This window comes from Arachis stenosperma, chromosome 3 (assembly GCF_014773155.1).
Source record: "Arachis stenosperma cultivar V10309 chromosome 3, arast.V10309.gnm1.PFL2, whole genome shotgun sequence".
Classification (NCBI taxonomy): domain Eukaryota; kingdom Viridiplantae; phylum Streptophyta; class Magnoliopsida; order Fabales; family Fabaceae; genus Arachis; species Arachis stenosperma.
Genome location: NC_080379.1, coordinates 4023463 through 4033965, shown reverse-complemented (window position 1 = coordinate 4033965; position 10503 = coordinate 4023463). Strand labels below are relative to the sequence as shown.

General features: G+C 32.0%; 3 protein-coding genes across 3 annotated transcripts; all 3 read right to left on the bottom strand.

The window, feature by feature from the left end:
• Positions 1-919: 919 nt before the first annotated feature.
• On the bottom strand, positions 920-2220 carry LOC130970582 (uncharacterized). The gene is made up of 2 exons (XM_057896708.1): positions 1958-2220; positions 920-1528 (listed from the first exon to the last, which is right to left on the bottom strand). Exons 1-2 carry the CDS (start codon positions 2193-2195, stop codon positions 1074-1076), a joined length of 693 nt encoding a protein of 230 aa, XP_057752691.1. The 5' UTR covers positions 2196-2220; the 3' UTR covers positions 920-1073.
• Positions 2221-3702: 1482 nt separating this feature from the next.
• On the bottom strand, positions 3703-6320 carry LOC130965371 (CASP-like protein 5C1). The gene is made up of 3 exons (XM_057890139.1): positions 4808-6320; positions 4379-4511; positions 3703-4152 (listed from the first exon to the last, which is right to left on the bottom strand). The coding sequence occupies exons 1-3, from the start codon at positions 4936-4938 to the stop codon at positions 3958-3960; spliced, it is 459 nt and encodes a 152-aa protein (XP_057746122.1). The 5' UTR covers positions 4939-6320; the 3' UTR covers positions 3703-3957.
• A 103-nt stretch (positions 6321-6423) lies between these two features.
• LOC130965372 (mitochondrial import receptor subunit TOM6 homolog) lies at positions 6424-7942 on the bottom strand. Its single transcript, XM_057890140.1, has 2 exons — positions 7657-7942; positions 6424-6627 (listed from the first exon to the last, which is right to left on the bottom strand). The coding sequence occupies exon 1, from the start codon at positions 7841-7843 to the stop codon at positions 7673-7675; it is 171 nt and encodes a 56-aa protein (XP_057746123.1). The 5' UTR covers positions 7844-7942; the 3' UTR covers positions 6424-6627; positions 7657-7672.
• Positions 7943-10503: the final 2561 nt, after the last annotated feature.

Below are 10503 nucleotides of genomic sequence, written 5' to 3'. Positions count from 1 at the left end.
TTTAGCGCAATTGTATGACATGATGGATATTACTTAAATGACGGCGCATTGGTTTCGCACACAAACCCTTTGGAAACCACGTAATGTAAGGGTTTTCTTGATGTTTTGCAACTTATGATCGTCCTAGTGGAAAGAAAGAGAGTTTTAACCAACAAAAAATTGAAACAACGTGGTTTTCAAAGGGTTTAGACGCGAAACTAATGCGTCGTCGTTTAAGTAGTATCCACCATGTCATGTAATTGCATCAGATCAGTATTCTGCTAACGAAGATGATTTCCGGAGCAAGTCAGAACTACAATTACAAATTTAGAGGTTCTAATTGGAGCCAACGAAATTATGGAAGTCATTTAAAGTATTGGACTAAATTTCAAGGACTAAATTGAGATTTAACTCCATTTCATATATATTTAAATTTTTATCTATTTAAGTACTAAGAATATGAACTAAGACTTCCAATCATCACTCTATTAGTATATTATTTTAGTAAGTTTTAATAGAATATGCAAACTATTATACATGAGCGAAAAATCAAGTACTCTTATTTAGATTATTTGTATAGCTAAATTTATTATATTATAGAAAATGAAATAGCATGTTTAATTTTATATTAAATAATTTCTCACATGAAAATATTTTCATATATATACTATAGTTAAGAAGTTGAATGTTTTAATATCTTTAACAGAATTATTTAACATATATAATATATATTTATTTATATTTAACTATCATCTTTAATTTATATTATATGAAGATCTTTTCATATGATAGCTTTTTTGTATAGGGTTGAACTCAAGTCAAAACTAACTCAAATTCTATATTCTAGTTATCAAATAATTCAAAATTCAAACTATTCAGAATCTATATAAAGATTTATAGGTAATCAACACGATATTGTTTACATAGTAATTATCTTAGATATATATTAAAAAAACATAATATATTTATATATAAATATGTAATAATTAATTTTTTCAATGAGTTATAACTCAAATGACATAATTTCTCTATATTCACCAAAGAGATCGCAGATTCAAGAGTCCTAGATTCGAGTCCTAGATTCGTATCAGATTCTAAGAAGTTGAAATGAGCGAGGCAACAATGGCAGCAATGAGAGGCGTTGGATCACCCAAGATGGCTGAGATAACAATCTGCAGAGCAAATGCTGCAATATCACAGCACCTGTTCTTCATCCTCCCCTTACTCCGATGCACACTACTCTGCATGCTGTTGCTGATGCTGTTTCTATAAACATGGTGCCAGTTCTCCACAAGCATCTCCCTCACACACGCCACATGAACGCTGTAGCTCTTGCACTTCGACCTGTAACTCCAACTACCTCCCTTTCTACCGCAATGGTGGCACCATGACCTCACTTTTCTGTACAGGTAAAGCTTCACTTCATCCTCCTCCACAACCATCGGAAGCTTCGCGCAGCATGGGTGCAGATCATAGCCGCATGACCTGCAATGGTACACGAACCCATTCACGTCCTTCTCACATGCATTGCAGTATCGTCCCGTCTCACCTGATATCACCCGTTCACAAAATTTTAGTACCGGACAAACACATAATAAAAGGGCAGATTAGTCGAGTGGTAAGCTCACTCATCTGCTTAAGTAAGTGTTGGCTGAGAAAGTATAGGAAGTCAATAGAGTATCTGTACAATGTGTATAATAGAGTTTAAGAATATTCTATTCAGTATGATATTAGATGTTTATTATCCTGGTACCCGAATGGTTATTCTGGATAGTACGAGTGTTTGAGAAATTAGTAATATTTTATTCTGAATGTTTATTTTTTTACTCATATTGGGCCGAATACATATTGTACAAATTCAACATTGGCTCCTTAACGGGATTCGGGATTCGAATCTCATCTTGTGCATGCAACAACTTTTGACCAGCGACAACAGACCCTTAATATAATTGAACAATTGTGTAAAATGAAGGGTAACCTGGAGGGTGAGACATGAATTGGAAGTTGCATTTTCTGTAGAAAGGGTGGAAGAAAGTAGGGGAAGGTAATGCACATTGCATGTGAAGATCATAGTCACAAAGGGTGTTAGTGGAGCATTTGTAGCGTGACCCTATGCCTATTTCCTTGCATCCATCACATTTGAATGGGATTTCAGACTTCTCGAACTTCAGCTTGTGATGAGGGTGGTGGAAATGGTATATTTCATTGTATTTCATGCTTCTCTATCTCTATGTGTTTCTATTTGTGATTACTATGAGAATGGAATATTGGTGTCAAAGGGTTATTATATATACATTTGTTGAATTTGGGGTTAAATTTGGCTTATGGTTGAAGCATTTCAAAAAGAGAATTATGCTTGCTTAGCTTTGAGGAGGTGTTAGAGTTCTTGGGACATACAGCCCCCACTAAAGAATATATGCCACTTGTTTTGTTTTTACTTTTCATCATTTTTCTTTCTAAATTTGACTGATTCGATTTGAAGAACTAATGAAGGGATCAATGAAGATAATACTACTGGAAATCATGGAACCTCATTGATTAACTCTGATCACAGATCATGCAAGTATTTTATTCAATAGGGTGGATAAAGTTAAACACATTAAAGTTAAGAAAAGGAATAAATTCCTCTTGCTTGATTTAAAGGCTAGCTTATCCATTTGATTGTATCTTCAACAAGAATGGAAATGACCCATGATGCAAGTTTGAGGAACTGATTCTTGGATATAAATTAGTACGCATATAACAAGTTGTTTCTAACTTTTTGAGGTCATGCAGTTTTCTTAGAAGAGCATCACCAAAGATGTAGAGTGGTTAACTTTGCAAGGTGTCACAATTTGAATAGATGTTTTCCCTTGAGAATTTGTACTGCTTCTTTGAAGAACAAATGTCACAAGCTAGTTGAACAATAATGACAAAATACTACTTTAATTTTAACAAACATGAGGAATGTTATTCATTCTGCAGCAATTGTGTGGTGACCTTTGTTTTGTCCATGTCAAGAATGAAATTTGTTCCCTCCAATTTCCCTCTTAGCCTTTCAAACTTAAAGCAGTGTGGTAAGGCAATTCAATCTCTAGATGTAATCTAAGCCTTTATTGGCATAATTGAGTCATTTTATCAGTTTATCCAATTCAATCTCTCATTAGAAGTATAGATAAATGTAAAGCACTTGTTTAAGAGCGATTAAAAATATTAACATGGATGGATATTAGTCTGCACTCACTGCAACATATTGGTTGCTACTTTTGGCAAATCATGTTCTTTGGGTTAAACAAATCATAAGTTATTACATCAATGGTTCTACTCATATTTAACCGACAGATTCTCAAACAAACAGAGTCCTATAAATAAATCTTTGGGTTAAGTGCTACTTGGCTTTTAATGCTTACTTTGATCTGAAATTTTGATTAGTCCAGTATTTTTATTATTACCTTCTTCTGAATGATCTTTTGTTTTTTGTCTGAATGTGTTTTCTTAGGCCTTGTGCTTGAATCCTTGAAGAGTTATGTAAGTGTTGATAAAGGGATTTATGTTCTGAATGGAAGATGGAAGAAGCTTTGATGCTTCAAGCAGAGATGGTGCTTTTGTTGTGTAATATTTCATTCCCTCTGAATATATTAAATGTCATAAATTATTTATTGTGTAGTTGCAGAAATGACAGTTAAATTAATAGACAATGACTTTACAATAGGATCCGTAATAATGCATTGTTGCCATTGCATTCATCATATTCTTAATGGTGCTCGTGACCTATGAATATGTCATGCTACAAACACCTTTCAAATTCATATATTTGATTCCAAAGGTTTCTATGGTGCCCTTTTGTAATATAGCACTTCTTCCATTGGTAAGTAGTTAGAGGCACCAAGAATCTTCTTTTTCATTGCTTATTCAAAAGTCAGACATGACAATACATAATTGAATGTGTGTATATCTAAAAAAATACCAAAAAATGAAATCTAATATTATACAGGAAAATTACAAAGAGGGTAATAGCCAAAGATTGAAAAGAGAGGATGCCAAAGACAGAAACCATGAGAAGAAGGCCATGATTGCAGATATCCTGTACCTGCTGCAAAGCTTTGGAGGACAAAAATTGCCATGGGAATGGAGCAAGAGATCCACAACACTAGCTGTTGAGCAAGCTGCTGCTAATGTCAGTGTTGATAATATCTGTTTACACCCAAAAGATATATAAACAAACAGATTGTTGCTACTTGCTAGGTTAAGATTTAGCCCCAGTAGAAATATTGTAAAATCGATTAACTTATTCAGAATCGTAATACCGAAAGATTCGAAGAGTTAAATCGAAATTCTATCTATTATAGTTGCTATATATCTATATGTCAAGTGATACAAATTCTTTGATCAGAAGAAAAAGATGGTTACAGTTACATACCCAATCTCCAACAACAATAATCATGAGAATTCCTGGTTGACGAATAGGGCATTTGACAAGAACTGAATATCCATCAACCAATGCTAATGTGAAGCTCCAAGGTATCACCAATCCCATAATTGTTACCAAATAGCTAAAAACAACAGGGAACCCAAAAACAGAAAAAATTCAGTTATGCAAGCAGAGTTTATGGATAAAACTACAAGTTAAACATTCACCAAAAGACTCAATTATGACATGAGATATGATTTATTAGCCTGTGTATGAAGGGACTTAACAACAGATCCTAAAATCTCCAGAGAATCTTAGGCAAGCCAGAAAGGAAAAAGAAAACAAACCAAAGCAGAATTAACAGAGAAATTAAAGTCAAAATCCCTTTTTTCTGAGATAAGGAAAAAAGGTGGGGACCAGAAAATGTAGGAGAAGTACCAGAAAGCTGTGTAGCTGTAGAATTCAACTCCCAAAGACATAAAGAGGAGTGAAGAAGATGAGAAAATAGCCTGGCCCAATCTGAGGCTGAAGCTGGCACTGGTGCCCACAGAGCCAGGTAATTCATCCATTAAAAGCAGAAATTTAATGCATGGATTGTACTCTACTACTACTATTAATTCCCTCTTCTTTTTCTTCTTCTTCTTCTTCTTGAATTCCCTTATTATGACATGCTTCTATCATTATCATATCTGTCCTTCAACACTGAAACCACATCCACAGCACCCCCACCACTAAAGTCTTGTAGCTTTCCAAAGTTATAATTCATTCATATGAAACTTTTTGCTGCTACAAACACACACACATGAACCACAACAAGATAAGATCTCACAGCTCCCAAGACTAACTATTTTCTGTAGAAAGAAAGACAAAATTCCCACACTCAATCACCAGTCACCAGTCACAACCCCCTTGTGTTTGTGCCAAGTGTGAAACAATACAATATGAGGACTATAGGAAAAGAATTCCAGTACGTAAGTAAAGAACATGATGATGGGGTGTGCACTTTTTTATAACCATGATGAAGCAGACATCTCTCTTCCAAGTCTTTTTTTTTTCTTTTAGATCATGGAAGCTTGGAGTGGCTCAAAGGTTTTTTATCTTTTGGGTTTGTTCTGCTAATTGAGTAAATGATGTGCTTAATTATTATTATGATGGAGCTGACACATGGTGTTACTTTAATTCCTCGTTCGGTGGCATGTCCTTCAAGGCACTAAATAGGTGAGACTATGACTCTGAGAGGTTTCTTTAGGTACAATGAGAAGACATTTATCCTAACTTTTTTCTCTCTCTTTATTTCTGTTTATAGTAGAAACGTTTATGTGCACATAACCCTCCTAATTTGAGAGACTTAAATTTAAGGTAATATCTATTCAAATAAACAAAACAAAGATTATGAAAAGATGATTCCTTTGATCAAAAGATTCGATTTCGTTTCCCTTAATATTTCTTTTTTATATTCCATGACATGCCCTCCTTTTCTTTCACTAAGTTGTGGAAGGCATCTGTGTCGAAATTGAATTAATAAATTGTATGAATATGCTGTAGAGGAACATTGTCAACCAGTGCTTTCAAAAGAAGGAACTTAGATTTGCCATTTGTCACAAGTGTTGTGACCCCATTCTCGTTGGAAAGTGATGTTATCATGTGAAACTAGTGGTGGTAGAGAACCCTCTCGGTGGGGGTGATAGCCATAGGTGTCAATAAATCATTGGATAACAAAATAATCAAGATATAAATCAATATTATTACATGTTCACTTAATACCAATTCAATTATGTTTGCATCTACAATAGCGATATCTTTTTAGAATAAAAAGTATTTCATCACTTGTACTCCTACCTAAACACACCTCATTTAGTAAGCATCTGATTAGTTCCCACCAAAACACATGCAACTTGAGTTTAATAAAAAGACCAACTATAAAGGGAAAGGGGAAAAAATTGTGTAATCAAATTTTATGCGTATACGTACTCTGCCTCAAATGTTCTCTTTGTTTGTTTCATTTGGTTTTAAAAAAAAAAAAAAAAAAAAAAAAAAAAAAAAAAAAAAAACCCTTCACATCACACGGTTTATCAATGTGGTTAAACAGCCATACAGTGTCTACTCACCATTCCAAATGACCAAATGTAAATGGAATATTAATTTTAAACTAACAAGCAACATTATGAGATGGACTAATGATTTTCAGGGTTACATTGAAACATAATTCCCATAAATTCTTTCCGAACCCAAGCACCTATTCCTCCACATCAAGACAGCTGCACAAATTAAGAAGAAACTAGCCATTAACACAAGTTCTCAATGAACAGAAATGTGGCAAGGTATTAAAACAATATCAATAAATGTAGTAGAAGAAACTACAATTGAATGGTAGACACCAAGAAAACTGGATTCCTTAAAAGAACGCACAAAAAATAAAAATAAAGATGTTCAGATAAATGCACAAATACGATGATTAAAATTATGGACAGAATATAAATCCAAACTAAATCATTAACCATAAATATATACAAGAACAACTACTATAAAGGATGATATACCCACCTGAGATCCTAATTTTTGTTTTTTTTTAATGATTAATCAGCATTGGTTTTTGATGATTAATCACACATGATTATAAGTTCATCTTTAGCAGAACATACGACACAGGTTAGGTACCACTACCTCTGTCCAGAATTAAGTGCAATGTTTTGGAACGTGTGACCTCGAATTATGTCTAAATACTTCCAAAATATGACAGTTATTTCCGAATGGAAGGAAATAGGGTGAAAAATGCAATCACTTTATAACTCATGTTTTAGAATAGTTGATTTAGAATTCATACTAATCATCAAGTTGAAAACAACCACATAAACCCAATTTTAAGATGTATACCATATACTATATTCTTTTAGGAAAACATGAATGGCACAATGTTATAATGTAAACATAGATTAAAGTATAGTCCTCATCCAAAACTCAATTCCGCACATGATACACTCAATTTTCAATTAACTGACCCTAATTCGTCATAAATCCTAACTGAAACAGCATACTGTATTTGCTTTTAAGCTACCGAAAATAAACTCATAGATTCCAAGTCAAATACTTATTATGTAGAATAAACTACAAATCTTATTGTGTTAACAACAGGACGTTTTAACAGAAACCCTTAACGTAACAATTCATCAATTATTTGCCAAACCTGAAAAGTCAGAAACTTCAAGCAAATAATGAGAGAATTCCCCAAATTCGCATACAAAAAATTGAATCTAAAATGGAAGTGAATTGGGGCGGGGGGGAGTTACCTGATGAAGCTGGAGCCTAAAGCTCGAGCCTGAGCTCGAGGTCGTCTTTGTCGCGGTTGAGAAAGTGAAGAATGTAAGGGGTGATTCGAACGACGACAACCCAAGCACCGAACATGGCGACGTGAGATTTCAGCTGCTTCAATGCCGCAGCTTTATCTGGCTTCCGCATGAACATTCCTGGGAACATGATGGCTGCCTCCTCTTCTGATTTCTTCGAAACTGATCGAAAGCTTAAACCCTAGCTCCCAAATTCGCTCTTCTTGTTCGATTTAGGGTTTTTGGTTCTCCAGCTATTTCTTCCGTTTTGTTATTTGTACCACACCCTTTCCTGTTTTTTTTCTTAGCGGTGAGAGCCCACAAGGCCCATATATTTTTTTCTTTAAAAAGGGATAGGATCCATTATGCCATGGTGTCCACACCCTGTCCAAAAAAAAAAAAACACTTGTCTGAATTCCAATTCCCTTACAAAAAAGAATAATTTAAAAATATTATTAACAGAACCTTCACAGTCACAACCATAGTAGCTAGAATCTCGATTTAACTCTTAAAATCTTCCGATATTACAATTTTAAATGAGTTTATCGATTTTATGAAATTTGTACTAAGTCTGACGATTTTACGATTTAAATCTTGTTAAGATTTTACGTTTTACGTTTTTTATTTACTTTTTCGATTTCACGTAAAATCTCGATTTTCTCTACCTTGGTCACAACTATTACTGCTACACATATTGAAATCACGCGGTTCTTCTTCGTGTTTCTTCTCCTTCGGATTTCTCCTCCAAGATTTATATCTCGTGTTCCTCCTTCTCTTTCTCTTCTTTTTTCTTTGCGTTTTTTCTCCTTTTTCTTCGCGTCCTTTCTTCTTTTTTGCGAGTTTCATCCCCTTCGTCATTCTTTTTATTACTGTTGTTCTTGGTGCATTTTTTCCTCTTCTTTTTTGTTGATTTTGCAACATTATTATGTATTTTTTTCTTCTTTGGTTGATTTTTGCTTCCTAAAAAAATTATGACAAAATGAAACAAAAAGATAAAAAAGAAGAAGAAGCAGCAGAAGATGAGAAAGATGAAGAGTTTTAAATTATGCAACACATATCAGAATAAAAATACACAGTAATTTCTTAATAATAACACATAAATTTTTTAGTTTTTACACCGAAATTTTGTTACAAATGCACAAAAATATTTTTTTAATGCTGCATTTTTTCTTCTTTTTTTCTTATTTTTTTCTTTTTTTAGTTGAATGAATATAGGTTTATTATTTTTCAAGTAATTTTGCAGTATTATGTGTTTCTCTTTTTTTTTTTATTTAATTTTTTTGTTTTTATTCTTGTTAAGAGACTAAAACAAAAAAATTTTGAGAAAGTAAAATAAGAAAGAAAAGATAAATAAGAAAAAAAAGAAGATGATGATGAAAAAGAAGAGGAATAAGAAGAAGCAAAAGATGAGGAGAAAAAAGATGAAGAGTTTTAAACTATGCAAAACTTATTAGAATAAAAATACATCGAAATTTCTTAACAATAACATATAAATGTCTTAGTTTTTACACTAAAATTTTGTTACAAATATACAAAAATATTTTTTTAATGCTACATTTGTTTTCTTTTTTTTCTTAATTTTTCTTTCTTTTAGTTGAATGAATATAAGTTCATCTTTTTTCAAATAATTTTGCAACATTATGTATTTTTTCTTCTTCTTTGTTTAATTTTTTTTAATTATTGTTAAAAGAGTAAAATAAGAATAAACTTGAGAAGGTAAAAGAAGAAGAAGAAGAAGAAGAAGAAGAAGAAGATGATGATGATGATGATGATGATGATGATGATGATGATGAAGAAGCAGCAAAAGATAAGAAAGAGGAAATGGAATAATTTTGAATTATGCAGAACTTATAAAAAAAATACATCAAAATTTTTTAACAATAACACATAAATATTTTAGTTTTTACACTGAAATTTTGTTACAAATACACAAAAATATTTTATTTAATGCTGCATTTTTTTCTTTTCTTTCTTATTTCTTTTTTTTAATTGAATGAATGTATATTCATCTTCTTCCAAGTAATTTTACAGCATTATATGTTTCTTCTTCTTCTTTGTTTGATTTTTTTAAATTTGTGTTAAGAAAGTAAAATAAGAAAGAAAAAAAAGATGATGATGATGATGATGAAAAAGAAGAAGAAGAAGCATCCACAAAAAAGAAAGAGGATGAAGAAGAAGAGGAAGAGTTTTAAAATATGCATAACTTATCAGAATAAAAATATATCGAAATTTTTTAATAATAACACTTAAATGTCTTAGTTTTTACATTAAAATTTTGCTACAATACACAAAAATGTTTTTTTAATACTGCATTTTTTTTTCTTTATTTCTTTTTTTTAATTGAATAAATATAGATTCATACTCTTCCAAATAATTTTGCATCATTATGTGTTCTTCTTCTTTTTCTTTGTTTGATTTTTTGTTTTTATTCTTATTAAAAGAATAAAACAAGGAGAAAATTGAGAATGTAAAACAATAAGAAAAAGATGAATAAGAAAAATAAGAAGATGATGATGATGATGATGATGAAGAAGAAGAAGAAACAACAGCAAAAGAGGTGGAGAAGGAAGAGGAAGAGCAAGAGCAAGAGTTTTGAATTACGCATAACTTATCAGAAGAAAAATACATCGAAATTTCTTAATAATAACACAACTTATCAAAAGAAAAATACATCAAAAATTCTTACAAATACGCAAAAATGCTTTCTTTAATACTGCAATTTTCTTCTTCTTCTTTTTTTATTTTTTTTCTTTTAGTTGAATGAATGTATGTTCATTCTTTTCCAAGTAATTTTGTAGCATTATGTGTTTC

Bases quoted from the DNA above. Each gene is read 5' to 3' on its own strand.
- LOC130965371 (XM_057890139.1), bottom strand. From the start codon at position 4,938: ATGGATGAATTACCTGGCTCTGTGGGCACCAGTGCCAGCTTCAGCCTC. The intron at 4,512-4,807 runs GTACTTCTCCTA...TGTTGTTTTTAG, and splicing joins TACAGCTACACAGCTTTCTG to CTATTTGGTAACAATTATGG. The intron at 4,153-4,378 runs GTATGTAACTGT...GGGTGTAAACAG, and splicing joins TTATTGTTGTTGGAGATTGG to ATATTATCAACACTGACATT.
- LOC130970582 (XM_057896708.1), bottom strand. From the start codon at position 2,195: ATGAAATACAATGAAATATACCATTTCCACCACCCTCATCACAAGCTG. The intron at 1,529-1,957 runs GTTACCCTTCAT...GGGTGATATCAG, and splicing joins ATTCATGTCTCACCCTCCAG to GTGAGACGGGACGATACTGC.
- LOC130965372 (XM_057890140.1), bottom strand. From the start codon at position 7,843: ATGTTCCCAGGAATGTTCATGCGGAAGCCAGATAAAGCTGCGGCATTG.